The sequence below is a fragment of the Apteryx mantelli genome, chromosome Z (assembly GCF_036417845.1).
Source record: "Apteryx mantelli isolate bAptMan1 chromosome Z, bAptMan1.hap1, whole genome shotgun sequence".
NCBI classification, from domain to species: Eukaryota; Metazoa; Chordata; class Aves; order Apterygiformes; family Apterygidae; genus Apteryx; species Apteryx mantelli.
In genome coordinates this window covers 57,859,549-57,883,608 of record NC_090020.1, presented here as the reverse complement: position 1 = coordinate 57,883,608, position 24,060 = coordinate 57,859,549, and the positions used below count along the sequence as shown (strand labels likewise).

Genomic DNA, 24,060 nt, shown 5'->3' with positions numbered 1-24,060 from the left:
TTTTTCAAATGATCCCTAAGGATCCGAAACCTCTATCTTGAAACAGAACAGAAATTTGTAGAGTTCTTTCTGACATAAACACATATATCAATGCAAACTGTGAACTGATCAATGCAAACTGTGAAGTGTAAAAGAAAGGTTTCCACAGAATGTTAGCCCAGATCATGGGAACCATAAGTGAACATGCTAACATACCATTAGTCACTGAGGAAAGAAATCATGTTTGCATAAACTTACATCATTTACAGAATAAAGTTATGTGTTCAATAGTAATATACTTAATTGTGGCTATGCTCTGTCCAAATACTGCAGAAACATATGGGTTTGATATTCCATGACCCTTCAGGGAACATGAATCACCCTCCCAATGCTAGCCAAGCATACAGGCAGTCAAACTAATTAGAGGTACACTGCACTCGCTTCTGCTGGAGCCTGACAGATCCTTCTTCAGTGAGTTCTTTTTGCGAAGCTCTTAAATGTATTAAGTCCGAGAACTTAAGGCCAGAGATGTCACATTTCTTATCTGCACTGAAAACTTTAATCTGACAATACCTAGTGGCTAGATTCTTCTTTCAAGCTTTCTAGGTACTACCAGGTTATATAGTGCCTGGAGAATGAAAGGTTTGTACGGTATGGGATGAGAACTATTCAGTCATGTTATTAATACAGCTTTTACTTTTAAACTAATTATATTCCATCAGGAATGACAGGCTAAAACTGATGCTTTAGAAGCAGGACTGGCGTTCTCCCCAAATGATGATTCTTTCTTTGCGCTTGAAACTGAATGAAGACAAAGCAATCATCCTTTGCTTGCTTTTTGAAATAAGCCAGTGATAATTCAGGGCTGAATTTTCCTGATGATGAATTATAAGATCTTTTATCTCTTTTCCAAATTTGTAAATATCTTGGTGCAGGTGAATTTATGAAAATTTCCCTCAGCACAAGCATATGTGATATTGAAGTGTGCTTTTATGCTGGAAAATGAAATATTATTTTAGAGGACTACATCACTGGAGTAGTTCCAGTTAATTGTGACAAAGTTTGATCTTCTGTGTAAAAGATTGAGTTATTCCACTGATTTCATTGAAACGACTATGTATTTACACTTTGGCATGAGAGTGGATATATATATTAAAATTGTAGGCCATCTATTTTAAAATATACCAACTTCCTTGAAAACAATCATTCAGTAATCTCTCTGCCCTCCTGGATATGTCATATTCTGGGCTTTCAGCAGGATTTTATCTTTAGCCCTTCACTCTAGAGTAATCAGTTACAGCCAGCAGCAGTGCTAGTCTTTCTCAGTGTCTGTGCCCATCTGCTATTTTCAGATTGCTTCTGCAGCTGGGGGCAAAGGAAAATGGGTCTGCACGCCATTTCGCCACTTTGTATGTGTACTCATAGAGACAACCAAAGATTGACTCTAGCTTTACTTGCAGTTTTCCTTCCCTTTCATATCTGATATTTAAAACCTTCATTAGATTTTTCTTCCTCTTTTACTGATTAAAAACTCTTCCTTCATCTCCATCTGAGCATTTTCTCTTCCAGGTGCCAAGCTTTAAAACTTTCCCATCTCACTGCCATTATGTGAAAGTCCCACTGACCTCTGTCTTTGCCTGGCATTCCTTCCTACTTGGTGTCTTTCTGGTTACTTCACCTTCTGTTTCAGAACTGTCACCACTCTTGTTCTTTCCACATGGCTCTCTTTTCTATCCTTTTACTTCTCCCTATTTCCTTCCGACAGATTTGTCTTCAGTTTCACTTGTTTGTGACTTATGGACTGCAAGATCTTCATTATGTAGTTATATGTAGGATAAAGAGACATGGCTAGGAAGAGATTTCAGTTCATTGAATCTTGTTGCTTATAGTGATAATACCAACTGCATCTGTGAGCGTCTGTGGAATTAGGGTGGGCTGTATGTGCCAAAGTTAGGAATCTTCCAAAGCAACTGAATTGGAAAGCAGTCAGCTTGCTTTCTTCCCTGCCTGGAAAAAAGCTTCCAACTTGGAAGGCATTCTAGGTCACTTGATTAGAGCTGTCCCTCAGTCTAAGGTGAGCACAGTGCCCTAAAAGCTTTGGATGTGATGCTCCAGCAGTGGCCCGTTTTCTCTGAGTCATTTGTGCTTGCCAGAACTTCTGGAAGAACTTTCCATTCTTGAGTCTCCTCTGAGCATAATGTTATGTAACAGAAAATTAGAATAAAAAAGGAGAAACTAATAACATGAGTCCAAATGTATTCAGCAAAGACAGTCATGAGTGAGTAGTGTTACATTTATCCTGACAAATTGTACTACTCCTCCTCCTCTTCACATGGCAATCTCAGGACTCTGAAGCCAGTCTGCCAGTTGGCTTTTTTGCCTTATAAGCGGATGCCTGAGGAATAGTTAGAAAGTTGGCTCTATTTTTGAGAGCTGAACTGAGGTGAGATTATTTTTACATGAAGCCTGTAGTGTTATGTTGAAGTTGAATAATGCAATTCAGCAAAAGGGTTCCCTGTAGAATTTCTTTGCAAGTTCTCCATATAAATTTTTTGTCCTCTCTCTGCCCCTTCCCTCCCTCTCTCACTGTTTTCTAGTCTTTATTACTGATGTACCCAGATGTTTTCAAAAATAATTTAGGTTCTCAGGTTTTAACTCCCTTCTGTTTGTCTGTGTTATTCAAGGTTTCCTCACATTGTTTAAAATAAGAATGTTTCCTCTCGCTTAGGAAGGTTTGAAGAAAGAAGGGAGGAAAAGTGTTTGTGGTTTCACTGAGCCCATGTTGAAACTTGGAAGTTATATGATCTTCATCTGCTCTGTATAATATTTTGTATAAAAAACACCTGTAATAAATCTACATATTTCTAATTGTACCTCACCAGCACAGCTAAGTGTTCTTTTCCTTGCTTCCTGCTGCCTTTTTTACACTCCATTTTCTTCTGGGCAGTGATTCCAAATCCCTCACCCCCTCTTTCTTTTGACTCACTTGAATAGATTTCTTTTGAGCAATGTATGAGGCACTTCTCATACTGCTGCACATCTTCTCCTGCTCCTCCTTGGCAAGGGAACATGCATCCAAATTCTAAAGAGAACATTGACGGCTAGAGCTCTGCGTGGTATAGATCAACCTGCTGGTTGTGAGTCTACTTAAAATGTAATCATACTGGCTTCAGTGCTCCGTATCTTGTGAGGAGCTTTTGTAATGCGTGTGCGTGACAACAAAATTAACAGGCTTCTGTTTTCTCAGTCTTCTACTGCTGGACACTTAGGTCGCTGATGGTGGACCTTGTGCACAGTGCTTTTGATCAGTTAAGAACTGCATACATCCTATTTTTATACTATGCGACTCCAGGGCAGCTCACTTGTTTAACTCATCAACTGTCATTCTCTCTATAGCTGCACATTTCATAAGTAGTTCTGTAGTGTAAATATTAATTAAATAATATTAAGTATTAAATAAATAAGGAAGAAATAGCTTTTCCCACAAAACTACTGTTGATATTGGACTTAATTTAAAAAAAAGTTGAAATTTTGCTAGGAAATCTTAGTTAATTTCTCTGCTTGAGACAAATTAAAATCTGAATTAAAAACATAAAACTTCAGGTTAATAGGGGCTCTAAAATATGTTAGAGATGTGTTTCCACTCATGAAGAATTAAATCACTGTAAAATTTGAAATCTGTCTTTTGGAAAATTCAGAACTTCAGTTAGCAATTCTTTTCCAACTGACTGTGCTCCTTCTGTGATGGGTAAATTTCAATGAAGGGTCTCTTCAAATGTTGGGAGAGTCTTAATTCTGACACATGTAGCTAAATGCAAATCAGTATAGCAGGTCTACTCAGGTTTACCAGCCTTCACTTCTGCTCAGCAGGAGGTAGGGAGCCTGTTTCATTCTGCCAGGCCTGCTAGGTGCAGCACTCTGTCTTGTGCTGAGGATGGTAGCGGTTGTTGCTACTGCTTCCAACTGCTGGTGAGATGGAGAGTTTCAGATCAGAAACGCTGAAGAATAATGAAATATATTAAAAGGTGGTAAAATAGGTAAAATGTCACAGGAATCGTCCAAGATAATTTTTAATATATATTTTAATATATAGACATATAAATTATAATGTATAGATATAGTAGGTATAATTATATTTGGAAATGGTAGTTAGCGATTTCTAGTGGCATGTTTGTGTAATTTTGATATTCACCTTTCTACATAGATATAAGTACATGAAATGATCTGTCTGGATTTTTGTATATATATATATTTTACATATTGCTCATCACACTGGCATCTCAACACCCCCCAGATCATTAACTTCGACACAAAAATAGATCAGCTGTCCAGTTTTCTTCTGAATTCTACCTTTTTTCATTCTTTTCCTCCCTACAGATTATAAGGAACAGCTGGCACACTGTTATAAAAAAGAAAACTTCCAGGCACAAAAAAAGAGATGTTGGGCAGAATAGCTGCACAAGTGGCCTGTATATAGGGGCCTGGTCTGGCCTATGGGAAGTCTGTGCTGTGAGGTGACATCTTCAAGCTGAGGTCAGGCTGGGTTGGAAGTGTTACTGGCAGATTCTACTGAAAGAATCACACAAACCAATATATCCTCTAGTTATAATCCCTGATCAGTCTGTGTCATCTATGATAGTTTGAGCTGGCTGTGCTGATAAAGGATCTGGGATTTCTGGTTGTCTGAGATTAGAAACGTGTTTTTTTCCACCATGACATTTCCTCCAAAGCCAGTGGAATTGAAGCAAAAGATAGTCCTACCCCTAAGAGCTAAGCGTTCATACAGTTTGCCACCAAAAAAAAAAAAAAAAAAAAAAAGGAAAAGGAAAAGAAAAAGAAAAAGAAAAAGAAAAAGAAAAATTTGACCAGCAATTACAGGACTACTATCTTGTGGAGATTACTCTGATACCTGCAAACATATTTTGCTCTTAGCATATATTATACCTGAGAATTAAGTTGTAAACATGCAAAAACTGAGAGAGTGCCTGATTTTTTGCTGAATCTGATATTCAGAAGTAAAGCTTTCCCATCCCAATTCATAAATGAAATAACTATAAAAAATCTAGTCTCTTTTTATTATAATTTTAGCTGCAAGCCTTCTGTAGAAAAAATACCCTATAGTGAAAATAATCAACTGATTATGGTTTTAAAAACATATTTGGAGTTGAAATCCTAATCCTGTTGTTGTGATCTGCCCATTTACAGTGACAGGTCAGAATTTTACTCAACATGCTAAATGAGGATGTTAGATTTGTCAGTTCTTGGATACCTTTTCTGTTTAGGGTTGATATTTTTGCAGCATGACTACTAAAGATGCTTTGCATACCCAGCTTCTCATATACAGTGTCCACCATTTAGCTGTAGAACAGAAAATGCCAATATTAATTACACTGGTTGCTGAAAGCTTAAATCTATGCAGAACCTTTCCAAGTTTCTCCTTCAGTTAACCTTTTGGGATGCAAAACTCTATTTTTCTTTTAAAAGGCACTGGAGTGAACAGGATTCTCATGTATTATATTCCTCATGCTTTCATATTAGCACTGTTTCCATGCCCTTAAAAAACAAAAAAAACAAAAAAACCCACCCTCTTCTGTCTCCCTTTGCAAACAGGCTAAAATAGTTCTAAAGGAGGCATTTTGAACAAAGGCTATCTAGAACAGAAAACTTATTTTATAAAACCAACAAAATGCAGTATCCAAAATTATTTTTTGTTCTGTTTCTGAGATATATGTCTGGTATCCCATTCAAAGCCTGATACTGCATGCATCTAGTTCTCTAATATCCTACTAATATGGACAAACATTGCAAAATACTAATTCACAGGTATTAGTTGGTTTCAAAATGTGAATTTGCTCTGGCCAAAGAGAGAACTTTTGAAGAATAAGGGCAGGACGCCTGTAGCAAGAGGGAAGTGTCCAAGGTTTTGATGGCGAGTGACAACAAGGTATTTCCGAGCACAAATGAAGTCTAACCTGTCGTATGGTGCTGACAGTAAGCTTCCTCAGACGGTGCTAACCTCAGTCATGACACCACATTCTCTAAAGAACATGTATCCTCCCCATATTCTAAATATTTCAGCCCTCTATGAACTAAATATCACCTCCCCTTGTAACTCCAGGTGCCTTTTGATACTCCCACATCCCTTCAAGTGAAAAGCATGGTGTGAGGACGTGTGTCTTAGTACTAAGGGTGATTCTCCCCAGAGCCATTTATCTGTCTCCCTTCCAGGGCAAGGGGGTGAATTCCTAAAATCATGGCCATTTAGGAGCCCATTGCAACAGAAAGGGCTGTAACTAGTTCTTTGGAAAAGTGGCATATACAGCTCCTACACAAAGGTGCCAAACATTTCCCAATTTCAGTAACTTTGTTCTTCTGTTCCCATGGAAACAAGTGGTGGATTGACATAAACATGGTAACAAACTTGTTTGCAAGTAACAATGTATTATAAAGGAAGATCTACAGATACACTGGATGAGTGAAGATTTTGGTTTTAGTTTTCTTATCCAGATGCTAGCTTTATGCTAAATACAAACATTTTCGGAGTCTACTTCAAGATTTACCTGTAAGTTCCCACCTTAAAGTTGGTACATTGTTTTATTCTTTGATATCTTTAATATCAGATATCAACAGAGATTGTTTCTGTGTGTTCCTGTTCTTAAATTGCAGTCCTATGTAAGATACCAGCCTGCCTTAGAATGAATTAAAATGCTGAAACGCTTTAGCACAGTACTTGTAGAGCACTAGTCTGATTTATCGAGCTTATTAGGTTGAGTACTCCACTATGTGGAACAAAAGGCAGACTTTTCCAAAAAGGTGAGTTTCAGATGAAAAATATCAGTGATGCAGACAGATAAATTGAGAAACTCAATAAAACAGTAAAAAAACAGTGGCCAGCCTTGCTAGGCAATAGTCTCAACACAACAGTTCAACTGTTTTTGAGTTTTTATGGTGATCACAGGAAAAGAGAGGATAAAGTGTTTTATGGATATTTGTGAGATGCTGTTCTTACTTCAAAACAGAAAGGTTAAATGATTTGCATGGCTCCACACAACAAATAAAGGTCAGAAAAGGGGATAACTTGTAGCCTTTCAGGCTCCCAGTTCTGTGGCCTGTTCACTGTAGGAGATCTACAATGTCTCTAAGTGTTTTATACCTAATAGAACAAAAAAAGAAAAGGGAAGAAATCAAAGAAATATATCTTGATCAACATTTCTAAAACAAAAAGAAATAAAATTATTTTCCTTTGTAGGATTTTGACCTGAACAATGAGCTGAAAATGAATGTGTTAAATTTGCTGGAAGAAGTTTTGAGAGACCCAGACCTTCTACCACAAGAAAGGAAGGCTACTGCAAATATACTGAGGTAAATAGGTTTCTAGTTATTTACTGTAATTGTAAACTATATCATGTGAAATAGATATGGTAATATATAGTATAGAAATCACAGAGTTTGTTTTTATCTGGAGTATTTAATTTTGCAGGATTATTATGTGCTTTATTAACTATAAAACAGGCCAGATGTGGAATTCTTCATTCAGTAGCAAAATATGGGCAGCTCTCAGGTTAATTTGTAGTGATTGTGGTTAAAAATACAGCAACACTGCATGACAGGAAATAAAGAATAATTAACCAAAGAATAATTTCAGTATCAGCAGAACGGATTGAGAAAAACTTAGCAATGCATACTATTTGCAGTGAGCTAAAATTCATTTGGAATTTGGTGATTCTAGGCAACCATCAGATGTCAGAATGTGTGTTTTAAATTTTGTTCATAAATACATACCACTTCAAAATTTCACTTCAGAACATTTGCCAGCCATTGGTTCAATCTTTGCGCAATAGGGGAAAATGACCACTCATTAGACTACCTTGGAGACATCCTGTCTCAGGCGTGAGCAATCCGCCCTGCTAAGCCTAGTATGTCATGGTATAAGACCATACTTGCAGTTTCCTTTTTGTTGACAGCCATGTCTAAAATTCTTCGGATATCTTACAGAGAGGAATTATTGTTTCATTAGTGGGATAAAATGAAAGGCCTTAAAGTTTCTGCATAACTAGGAGTATTGGCTACTTAGGGTTAAAACACCTTATTCTGTTACTTAGGGCTGATATTACATAGCTGACTGCCTGATCATACCAGGAGAGAGACAAATCTTTGTATGCATATATCAGTGAGAATAATTCAGACCAGCGAGTGTGAGTATTTTATAGGCAAGTACAGTGTTTGATTTTCATGTATATTGTTTTACATTAATAAGGAGCAATAAAGAATTAAGACTAGCAATGGGTAAAACAAGATACAGTTTAAATGCACAGATTAATCTATGACATGCTGTGTTAGTATTTTTGTAAATATTCTGCTGGAAAGCCAAGAAGGGTGCAATAAATACAGTGTGTCTGAATTTTCTAAGAACAGTTGACAGGTTTCCCCATCAGATATTTATGTGAAAAAGAATGTCAGAAAAATGAGGGGGAGGTTGTTCACCTAGGGGAAAAAAGGTCAAATAAAGGATAAAAAACAAGTTCACATAAATAAGTTCTTAAAATGAGTCCTTCATGTCAATGGGACTCTACTTAATTTTTCCATTAATATAAATAAGTCTCTTTTTTAACTATATTATATTCATGTGCTATTATTGAAAATTAAAAAAAAAAGTATGTTTCTTGTATGTCTTTGGAAGAAAGAGCAAGCAAGAAGATCATGAAGTATAAACAAAAAAGATTACATATATTGTTGCATAATGAGTTTTAATAATATGTCTGATAGCAAAGGTTATGTCAGATTGCTCATAGTGAGAAAAATTACCATAAGACCTTTAGCTTGTTAAAAAAAAATAGGAGTCTGAAAGAAACATATCTATTCCTGGCAGAGAAGTGGAATAGATTTGTATGTCTTTAAACATAAAAGTTTATCAATTTCCTGTAGAAACCATTAGCTGTTACATCCAAAAACGAGACCTCAGTAATTATGTGTAATTATGTGAGTTCCTCCCTTATTTGAGCATCTTTTTACTGTTACTCCATGAAATGGTAGCTTTGTTTTTCCACTCTTTCCTTCTAGCACTTACTACTTTAGTATCTAAAAGTATTGTATATGCTAGTTAATATAGTTGATCAGATATTTCCATTAAACTTTTTCAATGAAGACTGATTTTTTGGCCGTATTGTGAATTTTCACACAGTTTTTCTTTTGGCACAAAGAAAAAAAAAGAAATTTCTTGAGAAGAAGGAAAATTCTGAAAAAGTTCTATGTTCTATTTTTAAATACTGAGAAATGAGGAGAAACAAAAGAAAAAGGAAGGAGTACTAAAACAAAAAACTAAAAGATTTTGTGAAATTAAAATTTTATTAAAAATGAAAAAATGTACACACAGAAGTTGAACTAAAAATAATAATTAAAAATTAGCTCATTTGAAATACTTTGTAGAAACAGATTGCATTTTTTTAAATTCTTCTTTCATAGCCACCATATCCTCGCAGTATTTTGGGAACTATTATGGCCCTTTACTTTGCAAGCAGGCAAGTAAAGCACAAATAAAGTGCCTTATCCGAGTTCTCAATGGGAGTTTCTGTTGGAATCAAGTAGAGAATGAAAATTTCCTGGGATATGGTCCACAGCAAAGCTACCTTTTATCAGGGGTTGCAGCTGTATACCCTGATCCTGTCAGATCTTTCAAGCAACATACTTTCATTACAGATTTGGTTGTATAAAGTCGTAAGTATTTGGTTATATCCCACAAAGTGGCACTGGAAAAAGAGCCATTGGTTGCTCAGTATGCAAAACTAGTCCTTTTGACTGAATGCTGCATAAATGTTCCTTTCTTTCAAAATGAAGTATGAAATCAAAGCCTTGGCTAACTGTGGTTATTAAAAAAAAAAGCATTACTTTCCATGACTCTGGCAATTCTGCTAATCTATATGCATCCTGGCCATTATGTATGTTGAATATTTCCACAATACCTATTTAAAGTCCAATAAACACCAATGACACAGTATTGTTCCAAGGGTTTGAACAGTTGCTATGTTTCATTTTCTGACCATATTCCAGTAGCAGCTGAAATTACTCCTATCCTGTATATGTTTATTATTTATTTATTTAGACTGCTTATTATTATTATTTATTTAGACTACTCATAAACTTTCAGATAGAAGTTGTTGCATAAGTATTACTTTCATAATTTAAATTGTTGTTAAGCTGTAGTCAATAGAACAATCAGGATATGTAAGTTAAAGATGTTATCACATAAAACAAGCTGCCTCAAGGTCTTATACTGAGCAAACTGTGTAATCTGAAGCTCTTGAGCTCTCTCTCCAGCTACTCAGGAGACAGTTATTTGCTAGACATATCAAATTTGTTAACCATCAGCTGGTTAGGAGAAATTAATTCTCCAGGAGTCTGAACTGTGAGAAAGAGTATTGGATCAATTCTGATTGTGGCCAGAAATCATTCAACCAGGGTGAAATACAAAGATAGGTCATGTATCTCACCCCTTCACTGAAGGGAGGAACTCTGTTAAATCACCTCAGGAAAATGGGTTGACTACCAATTAAGAGCAGTTTCCAAGCTTTCAAAAAGCACTGTAGTTACTCCCAAAGGCATATTCTCAACAAGACTATGTAGTTAACTCAGAAGAGAAAATAATAGAACTTCAGAGATAATTTGTAATTCAATGAACTTCTATGTGTTTGATTACGGAGCAGTGCTAATTGCATTCCTTTACTCTTCCACAAGCCTTCATTTTTATTACATGTTATTAAAATAATACTATTTATAAGCTTTAAAAAAGACAGATCTCTTCACTAGTCCTAAGCAGTGACCTATTGTCCCCTGTAAGGTTGTGAACACACACTTCTGGCCAGCTCTGGAGGTGTGATCTCAGGCACAATCTCAGCTGCTGGAGCAGCAAGACAGGACTCCCTCTGGCCCTCTAACTTCTCAGCTTGTTAGTGAATTCAGAAGTGGAACCAACTATAAACTGTTCTTTGAAAACTTAGCTTTTCAATAACCCAAAATCTAACACTGAGAAATAGTTTGTATCAGGAGGGTTTGGCTTTTCTGGTAGGCTGAAAACAGTACTTGCTCAGTTTTGGAACTGATTTAATGAACAATGAGAAACCAACAGAAACAGAAGAAATGGCATCCACATGCCTAAATTCTATCTAATCAATCTTATGAACCAAAGAGGCACCCAGGTTTTCTAGGGCCAGAAGTACAAAGTTTTCTTTATCTTTGCAGTGACCACTGAAAAAAAAGATAGTGCTTCTGGTGCAAAAAGGGGACATGATAACACAGAAATGGTTCTTTTGCCTGGCATTCTTTACAGATGCCTCTCCTAGATCTATGTCTAGTTCTGGAACTAGGTCAAAGGAAACATGTAACATGTTCTTCCCTAAACTGGGAGAGTTTTCTCTATTGCTTGCCTATGTAGATTACTGTTCCTTGCAACAACGACAACCAAGGTGGTGTTCCTCCTTGCCAAGAACTGGTAAGTTTTAAGCAGACGCTCCCAAACTGCACCAAGACTTTGTAAGAAGTCAACATGATCTACCATAGTTCATCCCTCAAATGATCACTGCATCATATTACAGATTTTCTGTCATTCACTAACATGGCAGATGATATTCAGTATTCTGTTAAATGTTAATGTTAAAAGGAGGCATGTAATGGAATAAAATGATTTCTTAAGTTCCTTGAACTCTCTGTAAGTTATAATGCCAGGGTCAGGAGAAAGAGTTCCTCTCAGCATAGATCTAGAAAAAACTCCGTAGCAGGACCCACTCTGTCTAACTGAAGCACCTAACTTAATAACAAACTGTAGACAGCTAGAGAAGCACTCCTCTCAGACTAATTGCTTATCCAGTCAGAAGGAGAGTCTGTCCACCCAACTTGTCTAAAATTAGGCAGACCGACTATTCTTCTGGAGATCGTCAAAGACATCTTCCTTTTTATGACAATTAAGGAGTATAAGTATTGACTTGAGGAGGATCTGGATCCCACCCTAGAAGTCCTAAAGGCAGAGTATCTAGTCTGTCTTGTTACAGAAAGGTGTAGAGCTGCTTCCAGGTATTTTGTTCCTCTTTTGGCTCAAGTTTCAGTGTCTGGTTTGGAGAAATCCATCACCACCACATATCCACCTGCCTGGAAAGCTGCTATCCGTTTGGATTTCTCCTAGATGGAGAGCTCTCACCTGACATTACTTAGAGGAGGAGTATAAATTAACCCCCTATAACTGAAGAGTTTTTGACTGTTATTACAAATCAATTTCCTTTAAGATTTTTGACAACTTTTTTTTTATTATTATGTGAAAGCACAGGTTTGTCAGTACTGAAACTTTTGATGACGCTTCCCTTCAGAGGGTTTCTCTGGCCAGGATGAAAACAGGAAAAGGGGTGAGCCAGTTAAAGTGCCCCTCATGAAAATAGTCATTGATCAATTGTTAGGTAAGCACCATAAAATTGGCTTTGTAGTTGTTAGAGGTGCTTGCTGTCTAACTTTACATCAGAAAGGCCTTGACATATCCAAATATGTAGTGAATCAGAATTCTTTTCCACCAGTCAGCCCTTACTATAGGTTTTGATTTCCCTACCTTTCAGTTTTCACAGGCTACTCTAGATTCTGAAGAGGAGAGGAACTCGGAGTGAGGTTAGGTATTAAGTATTTCTTCTTGCATGCTCCATGTTCACACATTCATGAAAGTTAGTTATTGCTTTCTGGAGGGTTTTGAAGTTTGAGGCTCTGTACAAGCATATTCCATGGACTATCTCCTTGAAGGTTGTTGAATACTAATGTCTCTCTTTAGAAACTGCCACAGCCTTTGTGTGTATGCATGTATACATGCATATAAATTTCTTGGGAAATCAATCCCTTTCAATCATCTTTGTTAGCAGAGATTAGAGGAGGAGGAAAGGTGGGTTTGTATTCCAAAAATATTATGGTCAGCTCTGGGAAAGACACAGTATAGAAACGGGCAAAGAAAGTGTTTTTGAGAGATGCTGAACCGCTTCCTGGCTCCTTGAGTCATCAAACAGAACAGCTGGTATTTCTCACATGATGAGATTTTTGTTCAATGGACTGACAGAGTATCAAGGCAGAAAAGCTTCTTTTTCTTTTTATTCAGTATTATTCCTGAAAGCCAGACAAGCCTACTGAAGTATGTTTTATTTGAGATTTGATCAGCCTTATTTAGTAAACTCTGAAATCTAAATAAAATTTCTGTCACTGAGGCAGAAACAGGCTCCAAACACTGAACCAGGAAGATTTATAGTTCAAACTGAACTGCAGTGAATAACTTTGGCTCATGAATACTCCCACCTGGAAAAAAAATGGTTCAAGAAAAGTTTTCTACTCCTCCTTCCTCAAAACAGATATAAATGAAATCCAGGGATATGCAGAGGTATTTGATGGATGACCAATTTTCTACCCTGTATGATCTCACCAGACAATACATTTCAGGCTATATAACTGACACCAGCTTTTAAAATATTTTATATATAGTAAGAGAATGAGGAGACAGCTAGTTTGGGTCAGATTTTAATTTTTTCTGCTAGAAAGTAGTTTTAATATTTGGATTGTTCAAGCATGAAGAATAGCTTAAATGAGAAAGACAGCTCTAAGGTTAGCTGATAACTCTAAGAATTAGAAAGTTATTTCAAATACGGTCACTTCCTTCATGTGTAAGGATAACCACAGAGGTGGCATGCCATTCTGTCCTCACTGTGAGGTGAACTGTTTAACAGTCATCCAGAATCTTTCCTTACCCTTTCCTTTCTCTCATACCTCTTTTCACTTGGACCTGAGCTTCTTACCCAGCTTGCAGGAGGCTGTTCAGGGATTCTAGTGGGAACTGCTCAAGCAGAAATGAGAAGCTGGCTACATCTTCCTAGACCTCTATTGAAACAAAGTACCCTAAGGCCAGCAACAGTGCAGATTGAAGTGGAAGCTGCTACTGATGCTGCCAGAAAGTAATTTTATCCAGTTCAGAGAAGTGTACTGCTCTCTGAAGATTTAAACTTAGAGCATATATGGATAAAAGGAGAAGCTTTTTCATGAGAATGTTATGTCAGAGGAAAAGCACAAGATATCTGTTTAGAATGAGGGATTCTAAATGAATTGAGGAAAGTTAGAATGAGGGATTCTAAATGAATTGAGGAAAGACTATTTATGTGTTATATGACACATGCCATGTTAGAGAGTATCAGGAAGCAAAAGATGGGGGAAAGTCAAGTACTTAGAGCCTTTTAAGAATCCTGTCTTTCCTATTTTATTTGGTATTAAGCAAGTACAATCTTTTCTGTATCTAAGATAAAAACTCCAGCCTACATAGAGTTTTATATATTTATATTTATATAAGGAACTCAAAAAATGAGTTTATGAGATTACTGGAAGTACTCGGGGCAGAAGGACAAACCCTCTCTTTTTTAATTGCCAGGAAAGCACATGCTCTTATCATATGATGAGCGTTATCTTTCTGCAGGCAATCAGTCATGAGATCCAGCACAAAATAAGCTGCTAAGGAAAGACAGATTGCCAATCTATTTACAGTTACTGAGGCAGCACACTTGTTCTCTGGAGAAGACACTGAGGGTTCTCCTGAAGAATAAAACATTGAAGACTGCATGGCATGCCTATGAGGCATAAGGCATTTCCAACTCCTGTGAAGAAAGGGGCTTTTTGTGTGGATTTGACAGGCTGAAAATGAAGGCAAGGAGGATTCTTAGATTCTTTGTGTATCTGCATTTGGTTTTAACCTAGACCATCTCCAATTTGGCAAATCAAAAAGAAACAACAACAGCCCACAACAGAAGAACCTAGTGTACTAAGCATTAACGCTTCCTTCCCACCCACATAGTACAGATTCCATCTCTTACACTCATAGCTAAAGTCTCCAGGCAATGTAAATCCTTTTCTTTTAACCCTTTTCCCAACTGGTACATGGAAAGTCTGTTTCTACAGAGTGCAAAAATAAAGAATTGAAGTGACCACAAGAAAACACTTAGTCCAGTTGCTCTGCTTTCTGGCAAGATCAGTAGAAGTGGGTCCTCTTTGAAAATGGTCACCTAAACTTTTCCTTGAAAATTCCACTGATAGATATTCCACAGCTTCTGCAGAAAACCTGTTTCAGTGCATACCCGTTCTTTTGCAGTTTGATAGTTGAACTTAGTGTTTAAACTAAATCTCCCTTGATGCAAATCAGTCCAGTGACTCCTTGCCCCATCACTGGTGTTCTTTTTATACACAGTCTTTTACGTATTGTTATCTCTCCCTAAATCTTTTCTTAATTATATAAATCCAGTCTATTGAAGCTTTTCTTCTAGTCTGCATTTTCCAAATCCTTTATCCTACTTGTTTACTTGGAATCATACCAGTTTGTATTTGTCATATGGTGGTGCTCAGACCAGACATAGTACTCCCGCTGAAATCTTAGGATGTCAATGGAGCAGAATTATATTATTACCTGTGCTTTACATAGAATATACTTTTACTGCAACCTAAGGTGTCACCAGTCTTTTTTTCCTACAGCATTACATTATAATGTGAATTCTCAGAAATCCTATAGGACAGGACCCTCCCAGGACTGAGGACTCATTGAGCTAAATGCTCAATATTGAGAGCTTTCATTTGCAGGCTAATTGGCAGGCAGAAAATGAGGGGGTAAGATCTTAGAATTATGTGCCACGGTACTACATCAGACTGATTAGGATTCAGTGGAATGCTAATTACTTCTGCTGGGTTCATTTTTGACCCAGCACTCTGAAATAACCCTAATAATCACAGGTTTACTACAGAAGAATTGAAAGCATGGATCAACACTTATATTGCTGAAAGCAGAGCATGCGCTGGCTGCAAGTGAAATCTACTGGCGATTGGTTTTCTATGTCCACACTCAGAGTTGTTTGTGTGGGTCAGTGAACAGGATGGTGAAGTGCCAATAAAAAGGAACACTTCCAGAGAAGCATTCTTTTTTGCATGCTTATTATGCTGTCTTGTCTTCTCAAATGTTCTTTTTTCAAACATTTCCCAAAGATATCATGTAGTACAGAGTTTAAGACTCAGAGAAAAGGCTTTGAGATGTATTTTTTTCCTTTAGGTTTCCTAGGATTATTCAACATTAAGAGAGCAAATATTTTTATTATTGTGTTCTTTCTGATTTTGTAGTGCCAGTCCAGTTCTTAAAAAGAGAGTTTATTTTTGTCCATCACATTCTCCTCAGTGAAGTCAAAGTTGGATAGATGCAGAAACCTTATGACGATAATCACCAAATTAGTACAATAGTTAACAGCACTGTGTTGTCACTGACCATTCTGCGGTATATGCTGTTCTTAGGGCAGTGATTTTAAGCCTCCAAGACCAGTATTTTAGCTTACATGACTCTGATACTGTACCATTTTATACACTTTCACAAGAACTTTATTGTATCTAAAAACTAATTTCTGGTTTAAAATAAAGTTCTTTTTTTCCCTTAGTTCTTCATTTGCAGTCTTAGGATTTAATTTAGATAAGCATGATTGCTGAACTGTGATAAGATTTTCTCATAACCATTGATGTTATTATTCATATAGGATGTTCTGCCACTTAATTTTTCAGGGCCCTTTCTCAGGATGATCAAGATGATACCCACTTAAAAATAGAGGATATCATTCAGATGGTAAGTTCATCTTGAAGTTTATACATGAATATTCCTATAGATTTGTGGTATGTTTAAGTCACTAAAATGTATCGCAACTGCAGCTTTGTGACTCTGGGTAGAAATACTGTTGTTTTATAATAGGAATGTACATTTCAGTTTAGAGAAAGTAAGAATTTGGAGCCCATATCAAAGATGAACAAGTCAAAATTTTAGGATTTGATTTTAAATCGTGATGCAAAAAAAATGAGTAAGACATGAGTATATATGAAATGATAGTGGTCACCTCTGCACAGTAAAGCAGCCATCAAAACCAGTAGTTGGCCTTCATTGACAAGGCCCATCCTTTGAAGTGTGGTCACCATCACCTCAAGTGCATTAATTAATCCAAAGAAAGGTGGACAATGAACTAGGTGAAGGGTGAGAGTAGAAAGTAATGTAGAATACAAAAACTTTAATTTGTCTACATACATACTCATAACTTAGCACAAGCTATGTGCATGTTTTCCTGCCAGTTTCCAGCCTGATGTCGTTACAATTTTTTGCTCAATTCTTATGTCTTTGTAACAAAGAAGTTAATTACAATTCTGTGTTGAAAGTGCATATGAAGTTCTTAATACCTTGTACTTTGAAATGTTCTTTGATAATAAGAGAAATCATTAAGTCTTCTTATTTTTTTGCAGTCAGAATGTCCAAAACCAGAGTGCTTTGAGACTTTGTCAGCCATGGAGCTTGCAGAGCAAATAACTCTTTTAGATCACGTAGTTTTCAGAAGCATACCCTATGAGTAAGTGTTCTTCTACGATTGATTGAAGTGAGTACTTTGGATGAGTTACTGACTGGAGGTTTTATCCACTACACTAATTTGTGTTACTGACATTCAGGCAAAATGGTTTGCATACATAACAGAATAATGTCCTTCGGCTATTTTCGTCTTTGCTTATAATGCTTCATAATCTAGCCATGTTTTGAAAGATTGAGTTTGTTCAGTCTGTTGCTAAAAAAAAATCCGTGGTCTAAGGCTCTGGGCTGGTGATGGGTGAACGTAGTAGGGAAGTGCTGAGTCTCTGGAGAGGGAGTGTCAAATCAACTTCATTCATACAGCAGTTTGCCATTAATATAACCATGTAAGCTGACAAGAACAATTTAAGATAAGGTCACGACTCTGAAAATTAAGACAGGGAAATTGGGGAAGGGATTCAACAAAATTCTTTACAACATTTACTGCTTTGGACAGTATTAGTAATGGTACAGTGAAATGTTGGAATTAGTGTAAAGCTCTGTTATTAGCTTTTAAGAGTATACTTGAAATCCACTTAGGCTACAGTTACAGACAGAGTCTCTTTCTACTATGCTTATTAGTGACATTTTGGTTTGTTTGTTTTCTCACCCCCCAATTTCCAGAGAGTTTCTTGGGCAGGGCTGGATGAAACTGGATAAAAATGAGAGAACACCCTATATCATGAAAACTAGTCAACACTTTAATGATGTAAGTACTCACAGAAATACAGATTGCCTTTTAGGCACTCTCTTGACACTTTCTATGACCTCTGGAATGTAAATGTCTTTTTGTACAATGTGATATAATTTCTTACCTAGTAGTGACTGAATGTTACAACCTTTTTATGATTAACCTTTTAAATCAAAGTATATAAAGATTCTAATTTTTATGAATTGCTGCTCAGCAGTTCAATGACAATTTAATAGATTAGAACCTTTCGAACTGTATTAACATGACTCATTGCTTACAGAAGAAATTAAGTTTGTTCTTCAGAGACAAAATATATAAAACTCACTCTGTTTAATGAATGCCCTTTGAATCTCCATCCCTATGTTTGCTCTTTACCCATTTTCCTTACATTTTGCTGAGAGACTTTCTGATCATGTTAGTACTGTTGGCTTGGTGATATTCCCCATTGCTTTTGATACCCTTCTTTTATATCATAATTCTCTCATGCTGCCCAGCAACGCTGTTCTCAACATACTTTTTATGGTTTTATTAAAAGCCATAAATTTTGCTGTGCATTAGTGCTATTTTCTGCTTTGTTCATTAAATAATGATGTTTTGAAAGTGTTTATATTTAAATGTCATAAACTTCTTCCTCTTTATTTGGCCAGATGAGTAACCTTGTTGCCTCCCAAATCATGAATTACACTGATGTCAGCTCCCGGGCTAACTCAATTGAGAAGTGGGTAGCAGTAGCAGATATTTGTCGATGTATGCACAATTATAATGGTGTGTTAGAAATCACATCAGCCTTGAACAGAAGTGCAATCTACAGACTGAAGAAAACGTGGGCTAAAGTATCCAAGCAGGTAAGAAAGACGTGAATACAAATATGGTGCGTAGATTTCATTGGTCAGTATGTTGTCCAGGGAAAAAGGTGTTGAAATACATATTCTTCCCATAAATAGTTCTACTTTGAAAATACTCTATTTGCTGGAGGTGTCAGCTGCTGCTGGCATTTCACTTCAAGGTATTTTGTATTTAATTTATCTTATTTTTTGTATCATTAATTAAATATTAGTAACAACACACTGAATTCAATGGAAGTAGGAGGTGCCTAAGTCTAAGGCTTGAGCTTAAAGTATTGAAATGTCTGAGAAAACTAAATTTTGTTGTTATTTATTAGATACATTTAGATATACACAATTTACACATTGGAGGACTGGCTCCATTAACTGTAGTCACCTCAGGTTCTTAAAGTAGGAGCCTTATTTCCCTGCCTGTGCAGCAAGTCACTACAGAGGTCAGCACTTCCTCTCAAGGTGCTGAGTTCTTTGCTGACCGGTAAGAAACCTTAGATAACCAGACCTCTTTCTCATTTAGGTCCTGAGTTTAGATGCAGTGCATATCTCCTCTTAATCCTTGCCTTGCAGCTGAGACTGTCAGCAGCATGGTTGAGACTGCCAGGAGGATTTCCAATAACAAAGAAAAATAAAGACAAAAACACCTAGCCAAGTTGAAGACTATCCAGTCTTTAATGTTCTGTGTTTTAAACAGTTTGGAAGAAAATGTTTAAAAGATATAAATCTCAACTTTCTATCATTTAAAAATATATGAATATTTTAGCATGGTGGAATAACAGAGCAATGGGGTCAGTAGGACAGAACCAATCACTTGTAATGTAGGCAGTATTTGGATACAGAGTTTACTCCAGCCAATTGGAAGATTTCAGGTTAACCCTTCTATATCAGACTAATTGACCTGCAAGAAGGTGGGCTTTTATTAGTTCATTTCCTCCTCTGGCTATTTCTGCAGCTTCAGTGTTTGCAAAACGCTTAAGCAGCCCCAGAAATGAAATCTACTCAGAATATGTTCTGAGTTACTGCATTCTCTAGTCAGCTTGTTCACAGGTGCTTTATAGCTGGTGCTACTTTCTTTTATTAAAAAAAAATAAAAATCCTTTCAATACAAACTCTTTTAAGAGTTTGCCATGAAAGTGTTTTATGTTTAGGATTTGTTTGATTTTTTTGAACTCTAGCATTAAACATTTTAAAAAACAGATTAATGTTGTTTTACACCTCTCCAGTGCTTACTGGAAACATTATCTGAATATTTTATCAGCCTGTTACCATAGAAGAAAAAGAATGTGTCTTTTTCTGCCTACAGCTTTCTCTTTTTCTGAATGGAAATGCAGTTTCAAATATGACAAATTTCTCATGATTCTTCATGCTTTCTCAAATCTATAGCATAAATAAGTGATGAAAAGCTATTTTTTTCACTTACTAAGCAACCAAGCCATTATGATATCCATTGAAAATAATTATAAGATAGTAATATCTTTGCCCATGTGTATTCAGCTTTTATGGGAAACTTGGAGGCAAAATCGTTTTTAAGAACTTCAGCCAGCTTAGTGCAAGCTGTGAGACAGTGGACATCCTTTACTCTCATTAATTTCAGTAAATTCAGCTGAGGATTCTTAGCAACATGTACGATAAGGTCTCAAATATCCTTGTAAACACAGTAAAATGAATTTCTGACCATTAGTTTAATGAGCTTGCCTTTTTTCCTGAACTTGCTAGCTAATAATATTAGTGTAGATACAATTTCTTTGTATCACTGAAAGGAAGATTTTCAGTGCTGCCTAATCTCCATTTTCAGAAATATATTAGAAACTACAGTGAAGCTAAGTTCCTAATGCCTACATTATTATTTTTGAAAATGGGATGAAGATGCTAAGTGAATTATGTCTTTTTAAAAATCTAATCCCAATCATTCATTTGCAACAGCAATGACATTTGTAATGTGTTCTCTTTCTAGACAAAAGCTCTCATGGACAAGCTTCAGAAGACTGTATCATCTGAAGGAAGATTTAAAAATCTCAGAGAAACACTGAAAAAGTATGTTTCCCTGCATAATACAATTGTATTTTGTTATCAACAGTGGTTAGTACATGTTAAAGATGAGTTGGCTTTGAGTAAGCTTTAATAATTAATATAATCTTGGATAATATTTTTACCTAATAACCTTTTAAAATCTAGTTTTATTCTATTTGGGATTATTGTTTTGCTGAATATCCTGTGATTTAGTACCTCTGATAGGTAAATATAATGTCTCTGGAGAATTACTGAAACAAACTGAACTGTTATTCTGTGTGAAATATTCCCAGTTGGGGGTTTTACTTACACTGATAAACTTTCTCAGTAAGTGTAGGACCAGGTTTATAACTAAAGGTTCATATTCAAAAACATCTTAGAGAGTTCAGTCCAATGATTCTGTAGAGTTCTTGTTCCAGATAAGAAGTTTAGAACTTAAGAATATCCATGAGTTAGATCAAAGATCCTTTCACCCCTTTTTCTTGTCTCTGACAGCAGCTGATAGATGATACTTAGGAACGTAAGAGGAACAGGACAAACATAGAGTGATAGTTCCTCTCCCGTAGCCTCCCAGCCTCTTCTAGTCTGCCATTTGGGAATTCATGAAAAGAGTTTGTATCTTTCTATAATAGTCCTTGAAAAATTTTTTTTCTTTCATTGATTTGCCAAATTGTGTTTGACCTTAAGTAATTTTGGTATCCAAAATATCCTGTGGCAAGGGTTCTACAGTTTATGTGTGTATTGTCTGCAACTGCTTGCATACAAAACCCATACTTTAGCTCTTTGCAAGTCTGAATTTAGAAGTAGGCTTTCCAGAGTTGAGTGACAGAACTACTTTAAATCATCTTGAGAGAAGCAAAGAATTGAACTTTTAAAGTAGTTACTGAATATTTAAAAACAGACATGGTTCAAGTTAGTCAATTTTTAGTCAAAAAATTACTGTTGGGGAACGAATCACTTTTTTAAAAATGGTTTTATTCATGATATATGGGCAAGTATTTTTATACCTTTAAGTTAATATATTGCTTTCCTCTATACAGCAAATACCCTCATAATACAATGAATGACTAGAATGATGTGCACTTCTAAACACAGTCGGCAGAGTGCCTAAGTTAACAGTACAGCCATGGCCTTGCTCTTTACTTTTCTTATGCCAGAGCTTCAGAAAACTAGCTTTGCTGCTGTTGCTACTGAGGCAAGAATCAGCAAGCGTGGAGTGGCAAATATTGCTTTGGGAGAAAGAGTGACTCGATTACAGAAGCAACAATCATCACCCCACTCCTCCTGTCTCCCCCAGAAGAGCAAACCCCAGTTCTCTAGAGTCTGTAGTCCTGGTTTTCCAGATCAGCTTTGCTACTTCTCCATCTTCCTCTTTCCTTTCTGTGTGCACTGTTGAGAAGGCCTGAATAGACTCTGACTGAATGGAAATTTTACAAATTTATATATATATATATATATATGTGAGTACACACACACATGTGTGTGTGTGTGCATATATATATGTATGTATATTTATATACACACACAAGTACACACACATATATATATATGTATGTGTGTGTCTTTGCTGATACTAGAATGCTTACACTACTGCAGAAGAACACCAACCACACAGAAGCATGTCCAGATGCATTTTTAGCTTGTGCGTAGGATCTGTTTCTGAGATTGCTTGTCAGCCAGGTTTGAAATATGCCAGAAGGTGTTCTCTGATTCCAGAGTGTATCAGCCCTTCCTCTTGCTCCATCATATTATCATTCTAGCTTTTGTTAAAGGTCATCTGCCTTTAATATTAATAATTTGTCACTGGCAAAGCAGGTGAAACTCAGGTGAAGTCAGAGAAGCTGTTTATTCTAACAGATGAATATGGTCCATTGTTTAAAAGTACTTTAAGTAATAAAGACTATGTGTGACTTATAGAAATGTTAGTTTGTAAATTTAGTCATAGTCACATATGCTAATTTCATGTCCTACAGTTGTAACCCACCTGCAGTTCCCTACCTTGGAATGTACTTGACAGATCTAGCATTTATTGAAGAAGGAACACCAAACTTCACTGAAGAAGGCCTTGTCAATTTTTCCAAAATGAGAATGGTAATTTTAATTTTCTTATGTGCTTTCCCCACAGGTGTTTAATTACATGAGTTAATGATTGATTTAATTACAACTGCTTTGAATTTATCTTCTAAAACTTGCAAATACATTTGCATCATGCACAATACACAGCTATTTGAAAGCAATTACTTGAACCCAGTCTTCTATCACCACCTTCTGGTAACCTGAGGAGTTTTACAGTGTGAATTTTGCATTCAGTTTGGTCTTTGAGAAGTCACAGAGACAAAAAGCAGCTGCCCTAGGCTTGTGAAGGAGCAACAAGAGTTTTACTGAGGATAATCAAAATTCAAAGAATGATTCACCAGAAAGTGGTACTGACAATCTTTTTCAGGTGTGCTAGGGTCTATGTAAAAAAGCATTTTAAAGATGATTTTCTCCACATATACTGTTGTGAAGCTCCTCAGAGAGAAGCACGGAAGCTGCTCATCTGATCTCAAGTTAATGCCTGTCTTACGACTACGCATTGCAGCAGTCACTCAAGAGAAGAGAAAAATGGTTATCAGGAGAGACACAGTGGCCTGTTTGAGACTGCCTTAGCAATAGATGGCTAATTTAGGAAAGTGAAACTCTTAGAAGCCATTAGGAGATAATCTGTGCAGGTTCCTTCCCTTCTCCCAGGAAAAATTGCATAATTTGGTGCAAAATTCTTGCCTTATGTGGCCTAACTGAAGTCAAAATGCAGTTGTACTTACTTATATACATGCATTCTTTTGTTAGATCTCGCATATTATCAGGGAAATACGCCAGTTCCAGCAGACCTCCTACCGCATAGAATATCAGCAGAAGGTAAGGCTTTTCTTAGATGCTGTTAGGTATTAATGAAATGAAAGATGCTGTAGCAATTAGTTGCAAGATACAGCCATTGTTGAAAGGAAAAATTAATGTATTCTGCTCCCACACACACAGAGGAGAGGACAGACAGAAATGTGGGCAGGGATTTCTGTGTTGTAATAGCCTGATGGTAGAAATTGTCTTCTCAGCACTGTATATAGAAGCAAATTTTGGAACTCTCTTGGGTTTTGAAC

At 36.4% G+C, this 24,060-nt stretch overlaps 1 protein-coding gene across 1 annotated transcript in view; it reads left to right on the top strand.

Moving 5' to 3' along the window:
* The window catches only part of RASGRF2 (Ras protein specific guanine nucleotide releasing factor 2), a 135,300-nt gene that overhangs the window by 110,662 nt on the left and 578 nt on the right, over nt 1-24,060 (top strand). Inside the window, exons 19-26 of the mRNA XM_067315553.1 lie at nt 7,229-7,341; nt 16,564-16,624; nt 17,287-17,390; nt 18,008-18,092; nt 18,722-18,919; nt 20,868-20,947; nt 22,897-23,014; nt 23,753-23,821. Coding sequence (XP_067171654.1) covers nt 7,229-7,341; nt 16,564-16,624; nt 17,287-17,390; nt 18,008-18,092; nt 18,722-18,919; nt 20,868-20,947; nt 22,897-23,014; nt 23,753-23,821 — 828 coding nt within the window. The remainder of the gene's footprint in view (nt 1-7,228; nt 7,342-16,563; nt 16,625-17,286; nt 17,391-18,007; nt 18,093-18,721; nt 18,920-20,867; nt 20,948-22,896; nt 23,015-23,752; nt 23,822-24,060) is intronic.